Raw genomic sequence first — 15,518 nt, 5'->3', positions numbered from 1 at the left:
CAGGAATTTAAGTTTGTGTTATCCAAGTTTTCAATGTGTCCAGGCTCCTTGTTCCCTAGGCATGGGAACCGTTATGCCACACCCCTTGGAGTGAGATGATATCCTCCAGGATGCCAGGCTCTGTCCTGTGCTGCAGGGACCTAGAAGCCTCATTCCTGCTAGGCCTTTCCAGGCTTGTCAGCCCCGGAAAATAAGAAGTCTGAAATACTAGCAGCGCTGCTGAGCTGTAGATGTGCGAGCCCTGAGCAACTGTGCAGCTCAGGAAACCAGGAAAGAATGAGGGAGGTCCTGAAAAAAAATCTGTTTATTTTTTTCTCAGAAGTTCATTAGAAACTGCTCTGCTGGTGCAAAGCCTGCTGAATTTGATAAACTGGCATTTTCTGATGAAAACTTGTTGTTTTGATGAAAATTCCTGCCAGCTGTAGGATATCCATTTATTGCCTGGTGGAGCTGCAGTGAGCAATGTGAGCCAGGCCAGCAAACTCCAAGCCACCATATCCAGGGAGGATAGCCCAGCTTGGTGTGCACCCGGCCAGGGTCCATGAGCTGCCTTCACACCAGGCCAGGAGCAGAGAGGAGCAGCCTTACAGGCAGCCAGCCAGGTCCTTCACATCCCTGCAGCTGGAGGGCCTGGCCCTCCCCTCCTTTCCCTGTTGACACAGTGGTGCTACCAGAGCTCTGTCTCTCCAGAGCAGTTTTTAATTTGTTTATTGACGTTGACAAAAGCCCATTTTTACTTCTGTCAGCAGAGGTGATGTGGCTGTAAATGAGCAGGCTGCTCTGCCTCCCTCATTATCAGCAAAATTGCCAGCTAAGCGCTAACTTCTGGACCCTCTGTGGCTGAGACATGGAGCAGAGCAGCAAAACAAGTGGCCTATTTACATTTTGCTATGCTGGGAGTGAGAAAAGATGTAGTTGTAACCCCAGAATTGACAGAGTTTGTGACCAGGGAATGTGCATGTATGCTGGTGGCTCTATGGCCCCATGGTTTCATGGAAGTGTATTTCTGATCATAATTGATCCAAAATAACTGGGGCTTTGGTAAGGTCTAGCTATTTTGCCTGAGGTCATACTTGGAGTAAAACTCATAAGATAGATGGGGATGACGAGAAGCCGATAACCCTGAAGTGATTTGCATGTTGTTCCATATAACAATATATATAACGTATACATAAAAGAATGTTAACTCAGATTATTGTATGCACATTACAAAACAACCATTAACTTGAGATAATTACAGGGAGATTAGCTTTAACTAAGACCATACTTTCACATTTATGTCTCTCCCTCACTGAGAACCTATTCCAAGCATGTTGTTTTGAAGTCCCTTTAATATACATTTCATGCTTTTATTGGGCACTTAGTAACTCAACTGGAGTTCGGTGGAGAGATTGTCACAAGCAGAATTGGAAGGCTGTTCCTTTGGCTTTGGCCCCTGGGCAGCCAGCAGAAGCAGCCAATGCATGGGGTGGTCAGAGGAAGTCATGGTTTTGCTCACTTTGAAGAAACCTCAGCACTGAAACCCTGCTGGCAGTTCTGGGATCACTGCTGGAAAGGCAGTGTTCGGGCTAGAGATTGTCCTTGGTCAGGAACAGGCAGCACAGAGCAGCCTTGGGCCAGGGATCTCCAAGTGCTTGGCAGATGTTCTGTGGCAAAGAGGTGATTCAACATTTTGCAAAGTGTTTGGGAGTATTCTGGAGTATTTCACCCACCTTTCTCTATGGGTGTTCCCAACTCTCTGTGCTTCAGTTGCGTCGTGTAAATGAAATTGCCACACCAATGCTTTCAGCATTCAGCCCAGGAATTTTCTGAAAACAACAAATTTAGGCATTTCTCCTATGCTCCCCGATGTTTTTACCCTCTTCAGCCCAGTCCTCTCTATCCGAGGAAACAAAATAAAATCCTGTATTGGTCCTAGATGGAGAATTTCCCTGGGCCAGGGGGGTCCTGTGGTTCCTTTCTGTCCAAGAAAATGCCTGGCTTTGTCTGGTCTGACTTCTGCCAGCAACTGAGTGTAACTGGACAGGATGGTGGTAGGCAGAGCTGCCTGGCAGCACCCATTCCCACTAGCTGGCCCTGTCCCTGTAAAGAGACTGCAAGGCAGTGGGACTGCCTGCTGAGGGACACATGGGCAGGGAGACACTCCGAGTTTTGCAGTATGGTGGTAGTCAGGAACGTAGTATTTGGGATCAGCATATGCATAAAGTGAGGAAATGTCCTCAGAGAGGATGAACGAGTGGACTTGTGAGCTTAGGAGGGAAGAGGAGGTTAGGGTGACAGCCAAGCAATCCCCAGCAATATGTCGAAGACCAGCGTGGCAAGTGCTCCTTGTCCCTCGGGCGCCAGGCCGGCTGCCCAGAGCCTCTGCAACTCCTCCTTCTGCAGCTGTGAGGAGTTTCCTGCTGAGCAGAGCTGCTGCTGCGCAATGTCTTTGATCCTAACGCGACGCTTCCCTGTCAAACGGGTCCTTCGGAGGCGGCTGGGTGGCGCAGCGCCGTGCGAGTGCTGCTGCGGCTGCGCTGGGAGCAGTAGCTGGAGAGAGGAAGGGATGCCAGAAAACACCCTTCCTCCTTCAATCTGCACGGCTTACACAAGTGTGCCTTTTGTCCCACAGTTTTACGTGCTCCCAAAGATGCCCCTGCATGCATCGCTCCTTTCGGCTCTCTTCCGCTTTTTGAGAGTGCAGCCCCCTGACCCAGGAGCCAGCCCAGCCCCAGCAGGGCTCCAGCACTGGCACAGCCTTCCAAAACCACTACTCTGAAGCTGTACCTCATTTAAACCTGTGTGCCCAGCTATAGGCAAAAGGGGAATTGCCAGGTACTTTAATTTGTGCATTTCTAGAGCCCTCCCTTTTTTTTACTGTGATGGGCCAGTGCCGCCATCCAGCAGAATTAATGGGCACAGATGGCTGTGGGAGTGGGGAGTGGCAACCTTGTGGAGTGCCAACCCTGCCACTACTGGGAAGAGCCTTTGCTGAGAGGCCCCCTTTTCTCTCCAGGTTGTGAAAGAAATTCAAACTTTTCTAACAGGTTACCACCAACACAATATTCTTAAATCAATACTGCTCTAGGACTGAGCAAACAAGAGGGAGGTTATTTGAAACATTTCTATTTCAGGTTTGGCTTGAGAACAGCCTTTTTTATGCATGTGTAAACCCAGAGAAAAATTGTGTTTAACAATGTAGTTTATTGGAAGCATGAATACCTTCCCTGCTTAGAAATTAATCCTAAAAATAAATACTTTGGGAGCAAACTGTGCAAGAGCCTGTGCTATGACACAGCAAGGGGGATCAGGCTACCAATAGGGTTTTAGCATGTGCTCAGTGGGTTTCTGAGAGAAAAACATTTGCAGCCAAAGCAAATGGGGTGATTTCCCCTTTCCTTTAGATAAATGAGTCCTTGTCAGCAATGGAGACAGAGACCTGCAGCATCCCCAGACTTTGGACAGGGATATGAGCTTTGGGGCATTTTATCATTGCTTACAGCCCTCCTTTAAAGTCTTAAGCAATGCTTTGGGGCCAGAAAAGTCACTGATCCCTGACGGCTCTTGGGCTAATGGTTACAAACACCTGCAGGTCAGGTACCTTTTACCTGCCAGCATGGACACCCTGCTGGGAACCATCAGGTTTGTTTGCAGAGGTGGTTTGCAGGAGGAAAAGTGCACTTTGATGTGATCCAGACCCACTGCTGGGAGCCCTGCAAGACGGTGTGCTCTACTCCTCACCTTGCTGATGGCTCCAGTCCTCCTGTAGAGTTTAATTTGATGCATGTACCCTTCTGTACCGTGGATCTCCTGCACCTTTGCCATATGGAAAAGCTTGAAGATGACAACTTCCTGGACTTGGAGGCACCTTTCTCAAGAAATGCCTTTCTCATGTATTTGCTGGGACAAGGGAGTCTGGTGATTCTTGGCTAAGGTCTGAATACAAAACCGTGTGAGAAGGTGTCATCACTGGGTCATTGTCCCTGCTGCATTGGCTTGGAACCTTCACTGTAGTCCCAGCTTGCCCACGTTGGGTGTGCAGATTGCTGGCAGCCAGGGATGAGGCAGTACTGTGTGTTCAGCATTCACATTTACTGCACACTCTCCTTGCGGCAAAGGGGCTGCAGAGAAGGAGCACACAAGAATGGGTGGCCTTATATTTCCTTATTTCCTATGCAATGCCAAAAAACAGCTGAAAGGGTTTGTGATCCTGTGCTTTGCTCCAATGTCTCTGGGCAAAACTGAGGCCTGCTGCCCCAAGTACCTCTTCCCAGGCCTGGCTCCTGCACTTTTTCCTTCACTCACCTGGTGCCACCAGCATCATTCTGACCCTGCAGGACAGCAAACCCTGCCAGGGTTCCTTGCTCACCAACAGTCCTCTGAGCTACTTGCCCAGTTCGATCCATTTCAGTGCCACTGCACAGATAATGTCAGGGGCTGAAGCTTGTTCCCAGCTGTGGTCTAGGTTCTAGAGGTGTTTATTTCCAAGTACATGCATCCTCAAAGCTGGCTCATGGTCCTTGCAGACTCATGCCATCCTTGAGCTGAGAGACTGACAAGGGGTGTGAAGCGCAGCCAGGATTTTGCACTCCTGCATACACACAGGCAGAGAATGTGAAAACATCCACCTCCTCTAATTACACACTGTGGTTTCCAGTACAGCTTTTATAACTATGGGTGGCATGGCAATGACTGGAGGGAGGTGGAGCTTCCCAAATTCTCTAACTTCTGCCCTTACCTATTGCATCCATTTCAAGCTCTCCCAGTTAAGGCAGCTGCAATCAAACAGTGCTGGAGAGAAACGGGAAGCTGAGAAAGCTAAAAGCCTCAGGAAATAAAAGACATTCCCCAGAGCAGATAAACTCCTCTTTCTTCCTCAGTCTAGAAACATTTAAATGTCTCTACTTAAATGCATCTTAAAGAATCCCAGCCCTTCCCTTAAATGGTTGCTGAGAAGGCAGCGATTCCCTTGATCATAAGGGATGGGGAGTCAGAGTGACTGCACCAGAGGAGCCAAGAGCCCTGAGTGGCCACCAAGGGAGGCTCCATTACCTCATGGTCTCTGCTGGCTTCATGTCTGGTGAGCATGGGCAATGAATATTATTTCCAAGGAGCGTGTCATCGAAGCATCGCTCTGCATTTATTCAGACTGTCAGAAATAAACCACTGGAGAGCAATGCTAGCTCTAAACAGCTAAAGAGATTGAGGAAGTTGTGGTTTGCTCACAGTATTTGGGGTGAGGAAATGAAACTTCCTCACTGACAGCAGCCAACCCTCCCTTACACCAACCTGTATTACCGGGGTGTCTCACCTGCACATCTGCAGCTGCAAACCAGACAGCATCGTTGTAGGATCCAGCTCTTCCTGTTGACAGACCAGATAGTCCTGATCCACAGGTCTCAGATCCAGTGCTTTCCCATCACCATGCTCACAAGTCCCTGAGACTCATTACAGCATCTGCAGCCTTCAAAGGGATTCAGTGCTTTGCCTTCCAAACAGCACAGTGCTGGGCTTTCTGCAAATGCAAAAGCAGGATGTCCCCTAAGAGAAATAATATGCAGTAAGATTGGTGTTAGCCAGCAGTGAGAGCTGCAGCTGCCTGTGAAAGCTGGGCAGCCATTTTCTCTCTCTCTCTCTCTCTCTCCTCCCCCCTTTTTTTTTCTTTTAGAACTGTAATTTATGCCTACACAGAGGAATTTGTCAGGCTTTGCCTCCATCCTTATGGAATCTCCATCCCTGTCCCTGTGGGTTTAAGATGATGTGGGGAGAACCCAGAGTCTCATCAAGTTCTGCACTGAGCTTTGAGTGCCCCTTGTCACAACCCCTCTGCATGGCAATGTCCACAGAAGGCAATCTGCTTGTCCTGTCATGTGCCTGACCATGAAGTAATATTTTCCAGTGTTTTTAGAGAGAATAACTTGCACTACAAGGTGCAGGTGAGCAATTTTTGTCTTTTCAATAGTGAAGCTCAGCTCTTAATATCCACACACACAAAAAAAGAAAATGTTGCAAATGGGAAATGCAACCTTTTTCTTCCCTGTCTCAAACTGTTGAACAAACAGAAACTAGTTTCTGACTGTATGCTTTTAGGAGAAATGAACACCTGAGAGGTCCCTCTCCTGGCAACATTGGTGCTCTGACCTTCCAGGATAGTGCAATAAATACTGAGCTTTCAGCACAGCTGTTATTAAACAAAGATATCAGCTTAACTCCTGCAATCCCCTTGGTGAGGTTTCTGGGGCTTGGCTCTCTGCAGGCCCAGGTGAACCTGAGAAGGAGGAGGTGAGAAGAAAGGCTGGTGCAGGTGAGCCAGCATCCTGCAGATGTGCCCCAAAGCCAGTGCCCAGATCAGCCTCTGAGAGGCTGCAGAGGGGAAATGCTGCCCCAACAGCTCTGTGAAGTGTGTAGAGGATTCAGGGGGAACTGTAGCACGTTAAAGTGCAAAATTTATTCATATCAGGTTGGCTGCCTGTGGCAGGGCACAGATAAGAAGGGGGATCAGGCTCTGTGAGGTACTGAGCTGTTTGCCTGAGAGGTCAGTTGGTGCAACTCTTGTCCCAGGGATCAGGCTAAGCCAAAAGCAAATATCTCCATTCAGCATTTGTAGGAAGAACTGGAGATTTATTTCTTGTATGATTTGAAAGGGATTATTTTCTTGCAGCTGTAAACCAGGGAGAGAAGATTATGGAGACCACGGGGTTACAGGTCATTTTATCCATTCCTGTTTCCTCCATACTGCATAAGTCTTTCTGCCACCCCAATACAAAGAGCTGTAAAATGGAAATTCAAGAATTCTATAATAAAAGGCACTTATGTAAAAAAACCCTCTTAAGTCTAAACCCAACCACTGAAATAAACCATCTAGATCTGTCTCTTAGTTGCTGTGTGTTTTCTAGGAGTAACTGCTTTTATGCTATGGCAAGTACATTTCCTTCTCTCTGCGCAGATTCAGCCTCTGGTTTGATTCCATGAACACCACGGGTTGTGAGGAGATTGACAGGTGTGGGTTCAGCTTTCACAGATTAATTAAAGAACAATTCTGAACATCCAAAGGGAAATTCTCAATGTCAGCTAATGCAGTGCTGCCTCCTGATCTCTGCAGAGCTATTGCACAGATGAGCTTTGAATGTCAAATATTTCCTCATTAACCTCAAGGGCCATCCCAGCTGCCAGGCTTGGAGCTACTCCTGCTGTGACTGAAGTCACAGGGGAAAACTAAAGGGGTGACAAGTCTCGAGTAACATTGGTAGGTTGATAAAGTAGTCTGGAACAGAGAGGGATACAGCTGGTTGGGGCTCTGGACCATCGAAGTTTACTGAAGCTCTACCAGGATAAAATGGTAACACTCAGCTTGCAGAGGCAAATGCATCTCCCATGGAATTTCCTGGGTATTGTCCCACAAGGTCCACAATCCCCAGCCCAACCTGTGGATCCAGGTCCTCCCCATCGGCCCTGGAGCCCAGAACCACCCACACACTTCTGCCCAGGGAGGCTGGCACAGCTCAGCCACCCTGCCTGCCTGAGGATGTCATCCACAGCCCCACTCCCTCTGGCAGCCAGTGGTGGGCCAGCAGGGACTGTGGCTTTCTCAAGCCACCTATGGCAGGGGTCATCTGTCTGCTGTGTCATGGCAAGAGGCTAGGAAAGAAGGAAGGAAGGAAGGGAGGAAGGTGGAGTTCTGGGATGGAGATGGTATGTAGGCAATAGAGGAGGCAAAGCTGGAGGAAGCCAGTTCTCAAAAGACAGGTTTTTTTAGAGGCACCTTGGTTTCATTCCTTCTTCATTTTAGACATACACGCAAGTTGGGGCTTCATGCTTTTACACTGCTTTTTAAGGGTATGATTGGATTTTCATTCTTCTCATCAAATAACCTGTGCCGTTGCCCTGAGGCACACCTTGGCACACAGTGCTGCCTAGCTCGGCAGCATTCTCCTGCCGAGGTCACAGTCTCTCCTCATTTGCCCAGGGAGGAGGGGCAGGCAGCAACTGTCCTGGCAGAGAGCCCTGCTGACAGACCTGCAGGAAGGGAGGGGCAGGATCTGCACCTTGCTGACAGTGATGGGGTGAAGGAGGAGGCTGAGTCAGGCACTGCCTGAAGGCAGTGGCTTGGGGCACAGGAGAGTTGAACAGGGGATTAGTGCTTTTAATTTGTCAAAAGGTACAAGAGAAATGGGTGTGGTACTGGGTAATGAAATAAAGTTAGGGGAAAGCAGGTAGTATTGAGGGAGACCAGTTTTGCGAGGTTTGATAGTTACCTCCTTCCACAATCCGTTTGTGATTTTCCTAGGAATGTGTCACAGTGTCATTGTGCCCTTCACCCGCTGCTCAAAGGCTCCTGCTGAGCCTGAAAACAAACCAAAACCCCTCGAGCTCAGCTTGGCCAGCATTGCCGCGCTTCCCAACGCTGCAGCAGCTGCCGGGAGGGTGGAAGCTGAGCACCCTGCCAGCTGCACTTCTCACCTCTGCTAGGCTTTACCTCAGTCACTCACCTGCCACTACCATCAAATGACCGTTGTAGTAAAATGGCAAGTTCTCACTAGTAAAAAAACCTGTAAATTTTAAACGTATTTTTGAAGTTACTGTACCTTTTCTGTACATACAAATTATAATTATTTGTAGAAATAATTTGGTATCTAACTTGGCAAAAACCGACCATCTCATTCCATTAGTTTTGGCTGTCCAAACAGCCAAATGCTAATTGCCAATGCCTCCGTTGTTGCATTAACTGCAAAACCCCTTTCATACACTTGTTCTGACAGAGCTTCTCTGGACTGTAAAGCCAGCAGCAGCCTCTGGTCCTACTCTCATGTGCATGGAAGGAAAAACATGACGTAGGCTTGGGTCAACTCCTTTAAGAAGTGCAAAAAAACCAGTCTCCAATCTGACTTTTTTTTTTTATTGCTCAGAGAGACAGGAGAGATTGAAATGCCATGTGGGCAAATAGAACATTAAGAAACCTGAAAGACACTCATCACGTGAACAACACATTGTAGATGCATATTAATTAAAAAAAAACCGCAAAAAACATGAAGTTGGAAATACAATCACAAGAGATATTTCTTGATCAAATATCAAGCTTGACATTTTTTGAACAAATATCAAGCATTTGGGGAACAAAAAGCTCAGTCAAACCATTCCAAGTGTTCAATGGACAGCAAGAGTGAAGAAAAGCTTCTATGAATTCCTTGAGCTTTTGACTCCTGTAATTATTTCCTAAATCATGTGCAGTGCCTATGTTAGCTATATTAACATTTTAGACAAATGATCTGGAAAAATAAAACAAAGCAGAGTAGTGTGTACACTGAGGAGAAAGAGAGGGCCAAGTGACTGAACTGTTTTGACAGGATGTTTTTAGATTAATTTATCATTTATCTGTAAGAAGAGTTGCTTTTAGCAGTCGTTCTTGCAAAACGCAAGGTTATTAAAGCTTTCACGTGCCCTTCTGCACAGCAGATAATTAAAGGCATATCTAAAGCAAACTCAAAGCAGGAGTTTTGTACAGAAAGGTGTACCTGGTTAGCACAAGCATTGAGAACAGGGTAGAGTGAGAGCCCACATGCTGAAATTTCTCCATTTCTGCTGAACTGATTAAAAACACACAACTACAGATGGCACAACCACATCTTCATTTTGCTTTCAGACATTCCCTGATTCACCCGAGTCTAGTTATTTTAGTTATCCTGACTGCAGTTGGTCATAAATCTGACCATTCTGGAGTAGGTACGTTTGAGGTGTGGTTCTGTTCCCTGGAAAGACTTCCTGATCATGAACACATCATCAGAATTCACAGAGAACAAGCCTGTGCCTGTGACCACTGACCGTGACGCACAGTTCCATTCACAGCTCTATTGGTCTAAAGGCCAGTATTATGGCACTTCATCAGGGTCACCCTCGCTCATTAATGGACCACAGCAGCTCTCTACACCCCTTTAGTCACATCTGTTAGCTTGAGTAAATGTAGTCACATGACAAAGATTTTATTTCCTCTCATAGACTGACTTGGCACTAGAATTTGTAAGGACTTAGTTATGCTATGGAAAGATATCCACCAAAGAAACACATGGACCCCAGGTGAGGCTAACTTTGCCTTGTGAATGTCCTACTGCAGACTCTTTTTCAGATGGCTCCTTAGCTTAATTTACAGTTTTAGCTCAGTAGATCACTGACGAGAAATCTGACAAGGTCATATAGTCATGGTTCCCAGTGGAAATAGGATTTTTGGCTTTTAAAACAGATCCAGAACCTAATGGATATGTTAATTACTACATTCACCATAAATGCAACAACCTTAATTTTGTTTATCCTGGACACTTCACTCCATTAGAAGTTTTGTATTCACACCTTTTCTGAGGCACAGTGTGCACCAACAAACTAAGAACTGTGTCCATAAACAGACAAAAGCAAGGAAAGCATGACATGGAAATGCCCATGCTGAACTGCACATTAATAAATGGATGTCCCACTGCAAATCAACTCCTCAGTTATCTCTCTGGTCACAGCCTTACTGGCAGGCACATTCTATCAGTTAATAGCTACTGTACTGGACTAGCAAGCAACACAGGCTTTGCAACACCAAAAGCAAATGCAGTGGAATAACAGTGACTGTGAGATTGATGTCCAGTTACTCTAAGTTATGAAATGCATGAAATGCAATGCAATGTTGCTTCAACTCAGATAAGCATGTGTGCACTGGAAATCCGCCAAGTTCAACTAATCATGTCCTCAGTCTCTGTTTCAGAATAAATATGAGATGATGGTGACTTATCTTTTTCTTACGTATCTAAAGAAAAGTAACAGCTACAAACCCAGCAAACAGTATTAGCGTTTAACCATTTACTGAAAAAACATTAAGTATAAAAAGGGAGGGAGACTTTTCAGTGATAAAAATGGGAGGTAGACACCACAGTTTAAGGCCATTCATAATCTCCCTTAATACTTAATAAATAGCACTTGAGTAATTATTAACTTGTCTAAATTCCAAAAATATGATGATGGTAAAATGATTATAGTCTCTGTTATATCTAAAGATAATAAAGTTAGAAAATTAAGAGACCAAAGGTACGTGACCTGTGAAAATACTTCTAAAAAGGTACAAAAATTTGCTTCCATTTCACTTGTGTGGAAAATGTGATCCGAATAATTACTGCTGTTTCCCTGAACATCTTGCACTAGATGACAGAAGATCAGGAACAAACCCCAAATGAAAATAACCATCTCCTCTGCTCTATCATAGCCTCTTTTTCTACATCACTGTAACACCACTGTGCTTCAAACACATGGGATGTCATGTGTAGGCCAACCCAAGAAAAACAATGTTAAACTCCAGAAGAAGAGACAGAATTATACAATACTGTATGACACAAGAAAGAAAAGTTGAAATTTCAGGTTGGAGTCTCTGCAAATAAATGATCTTTAAAATGTTCTCCTGAAATATTAACTTAATTCAGAACAAATCCTGTGCTGTATAAAATTTGACATATATTTACTAAACATTACACCTCAAAATAACTTAAAAAAAAGGAAAAAGATTTAAGGTATTTTCAGAGAAACTTCAAAGGTGACAACCTCTCCTGTCAGACACTCAAATTGTTGCATCAAAGTCAGTGGTCCGTATCTTGTCAAAAGCCATGAATTAATTTTTATCTTATTCTAAAAATAACAACAGTAAGTTTACTTCTGTCTTATTTGCATGTACCCCTCTTTTTAAAGGCCTATGGCTTAGTGTTCACAAATAAAAAAAAAAAAATCTTTAAATACAGAAAAATAAAGCTTAATAGCATACAATATAAAAAATGACAAATTTCAAACCCATTACATTGTTATTGTTGAAAAGTGCACTACAATTAATCTTCAGGTCAGAGACGCTTCAATCATGTTCGTATTTTCCATTATTAAATCCTTAACACAGTTTTTCATCCTCTTGATTAAATGAGAAATCTTTCATCCACCAAGGTTTTGGATGCCAAATTCTTCTGCCCAAGTGTATTACGAATAAACCTAAATATCTAAGAAAATTTTAGAAAACATGTATTAATGAAGAAATACTAACACCAGTATGGTTCACTATCTAACAAAAAACAGTAACTTCAGATTACCTTTGAATTGTAAATAATATGAGTGAATTAGGTGCTTAACTTCCTTTAGCATTTTTAAAACATTTTCCACTCTAAATTATGATGGAATTATGTGTGATTAACTTTAAGAGATATTTGTGTTTTCTACTGAAAATTATTTGTAACCTCTTCATTCATGATCACCACATGAACAAAATTAATTTCTCACAAGTCTATTTGACAAAAAAATATATAAAACTATTTTATAAATTCTCAGCATAATCTTCTGTCACTGCATACTGCTAACTCACTATCTTTATTAACTGTATATACTACCATACTGACTCCCATTTAAAAAATATGACTTTGTTCTTAAATTGAAATTTACCTCTTGTTGCAAATACGTTAGAATAGCTGCTAACACAAAACTTTGGGAAGCTAAATCCACAACGGAGAAAAACAGGATATCAAAGATGAGCAGTGTTGTTTCATTGCCATAATAGAGAACATCACTGAAAGAGTATCCTTCATCTATGGAAAGAGAATATTAAAAAAAAAAAAAATATTTCTGTGCATGGCTGGTTTGTGGTGTTCATCAGTGCATGTTGAGAAAGCTGATAAGAAAAACGATAATCAGAGATAGAGCAAGTTATGGCATTCTGTGGCAACACAGATATAGTCCTGTCATTCTATTTAAAAATAATACAAACTTTTCACTTATAAAATGTCATCACAATGATGAACGCAATAGGCAAAACCCACATGTCATACACAACTCTACTTGCTCCTGAAATCTCAATCAGATTATTTTTAAAAGTTGCTTTAAACCACGAAGCAGATGTAATTTCCTTTTCACTGAAATTTTTAGCAACTATTAGCTCTGGCCCCATCTCAATGAAATCATAAAAACATATGCTTAATATCTTACTTAGCAGGAGGTTCAGACCTTAGCATTATTTTTGTTTAATGGTTAACAGTGCCCCAGAAAATGGGTATTTTAAGGTGCAAGTACCTTTTTCATAGCCAAAGTACTCTAGACCATTTATCTACTTCTTTATTTTATCAAAAAGCACCACCTTTAAAAGAGAAAAGAATACTTGAACAATTACAGGAAACATATTCATTTCCCTCTTCTTACTTTTCCAAAAAAGGTTCAATACAAGTTTGACTGAAACAGTGTATTTTCATTACAAATGGTGTATGTCCTACTGCCATGAAATCCTGATTTATATCTAAACTTCCGGGAACCATAGCAGTCTAGACTATCAAACAATGTATTTTTATCAATGCATATGACTGTGAACTTCATAAATGTGCATATCTGTACACATGTGCACATCTGCATCTTTTCAGTTGCCTTAAACAAAAAAACATCACAGCAAATGACATATTAAAAATAAGACTTCTGTGACCTAAAGAACTTCTCTTAAATACCTCCCTCACAAGCAGTCGTTTAATGATCACTCCTTGCTGTGAAGTCCATTCTAGATTGTAAATCCTGGGAAAGAAATCTATAGGAGGCTGGATACTTAAAATAGTACAAATACCACACATCTTTTTACCATTATAAAAAATACTTTTCTCTATTGGTTCCATGAACTCCATGCCAAGAATCCGTTCAAGCAGCAACTTATCTTTAACAATATAATCCATTTCCTTATGAACCTGTAAGGAAAACAAAACCAACACTTCTTGTTTTATGATTTCAAAACTGCTACTAAGTGAAGTGCAGCTACTTAGACCTTTATGAATAAAAAAAAACCACCACAGGTTTATTCCAAGACAAAAATAAGCACATAACATCAAAGGATTTGTCATTTTTAAGTGCAGTGTGTGCTGCTGGACAGCACTCAAATTTTTTTTTTTTTAAATGAAGCACTCTTCTGGTTGCCATAAAATCTTTAACAACAAATCTTGAAGCACATATGCTTTAAGAGGGATTACATTCCTTTAGATTTACAGTTTTTAGTCTTGACTTAGAATATTTTCCTTAATATATTAATATCAATATACATACGTGATCAATAAAAGAACCGAGAAATTTGTTCATGGTGTTGTAGGCCCTTGTGCTTTGTTCAAAAGTATTTGCAGATGAGTCCAAAAGCCTGGCAGGACCACGTTTCTGAAATATAACAAGACCATGACCTCTGCAGAAAACGTTCATATTTTAAATAACATTTAAAGCATACCAATATCTCACTTACTCTTGTTAGGGTTTCATGAATCCAGTCATAGTGCAGTCGCATTTTTCTTGAAATGGAAATCTGAAATGTCTGGCCATCTGTGTTTGGTAACAAACCTCTCTGACTACACATATTTTCCTACACAATTAAAACAATTAAAGCAATTGTAAATTAATGTTATTATTGTCATTCATAGACCCAAAAATAGTCAAAAGCTTTTCATTTCCTCTCTTTCATGTATACATAATACTTATTATCTCTAAATATTTGAATCCACTGCACTCTTGTTCCATTGCAGCAAGATTTTCTTAGGACGTGAAATCCTGACCCCTGCTGTCACAAAGTCATATTTCTCTTTTCACCTGTGTTCGGTTCATTACCTTTTAATAATACGCATTCTGATTTTCACTCTGAAAACCTTTCTTTTCGGTCTATCATTTCTTCTATACGTGTCCCATTTTTTGTGTTTCTTTGTTTTGGATTCCTGACTCTTTTCATGTCACATTTAATAAATCTCAGAAACCCCAAGAAAAGAAAAAATTTCACATCTTCTTAAGGGAAAACATCTGCTTTTCCCAAAATTATATTAAAATTAGCAATTAGGAAAAAAATTGTAGGAACACACAGGTAAAAAAAACATTATTAATAAGATTCCTCTATATTTCAGTGTTTGAGATTTAACTTTTACACAGTTATGGTTTTTTTTCTGTCCACTTAACACTGAAATAGCAATATCCTTATTTAAGGTATTTTTAGTTGTCCCTAAAAAGATACAAGATGTCATGACATTTAGTGCAGTCTCTGATTTTGTATTAGACATTTTATATTTGCCTGATCTTGCAGCAAAGATACAATATATGACAAACTAGAAAAAATACTTATGCAAATTAATTTCTATATAGAATGTGTTGTATCACCACAGTAGAAGAGATGGAATAAAATAATTGATTGTAAGATTACATGTTTCTGTATTAGTTTTTCAGATCTCTCTTTACGAAAGCTTTTTGGTATGCACCTTTTTGGTATGCACCTTTTTCAATGTAAGTATTGAAAATAAGGTTCTTAAATAAATGAAAAAAGCTTTTTAGAGAAACAGGAATTTTATATTCTTGAAATCTGAAGAAACAGCAAGACGAAACAGTGAAGAAAAAGAAAGATTAAGAGCTAGTTAAAAGAATTACTGAGTCAAATATTTACATATCAAAAGCTGCCCTCTTGTAAGTAACATAGTTCAGTGTAGTGCACAATTGCAAATCCATAATGCAAAGGTGTGGAGTCTTTATATAAAATAAATAATTAG

General features: G+C 42.0%; 1 protein-coding gene and 1 long non-coding RNA gene across 7 annotated transcripts in view; one reads left to right on the top strand and one right to left on the bottom strand.

Moving 5' to 3' along the window:
- Positions 1-5,624: 5,624 nt before the first annotated feature.
- LOC146442232 (uncharacterized) lies at positions 5,625-11,080 on the top strand. Its single transcript, XR_014850196.1, has 2 exons — positions 5,625-5,918; positions 6,929-11,080. It is a non-coding gene; the product is annotated as an uncharacterized LOC146442232 (long non-coding RNA).
- TMEM67 (transmembrane protein 67) overlaps positions 8,858-15,518 on the bottom strand; it is a 34,384-nt gene continuing 27,723 nt past the window's right edge. For 4 of the 6 annotated variants that reach the window (XM_085053204.1, XM_085053203.1, XM_085053200.1 and 1 more), the window contains exons 24-26: positions 14,240-14,356; positions 14,053-14,157; positions 12,432-13,700 (exon numbers count right to left, since the gene is read on the bottom strand). In XM_085053204.1, the coding sequence (XP_084909330.1) occupies positions 13,341-13,700; positions 14,053-14,157; positions 14,240-14,356 (582 nt within the window). In that variant the 3' untranslated portion in view covers positions 12,432-13,340. Of the gene's footprint in view, positions 11,988-12,423; positions 13,701-14,052; positions 14,158-14,239; positions 14,357-14,395; positions 14,552-15,518 lie in introns of those variants that run through there. The other 2 variants (XM_085053202.1, XM_085053206.1) reach the window with 2 other exon arrangements.

The sequence above is a fragment of the Lichenostomus cassidix genome, chromosome 2 (genome assembly GCF_008360975.1).
Source record: "Lichenostomus cassidix isolate B80296 chromosome 2, HeHo_3.0, whole genome shotgun sequence".
Taxonomy (NCBI): domain Eukaryota; kingdom Metazoa; phylum Chordata; class Aves; order Passeriformes; family Meliphagidae; genus Lichenostomus; species Lichenostomus cassidix.
Note: the sequence above shows the minus strand (reverse complement) of the source record. Positions and strands in the feature narration are given on the sequence as shown.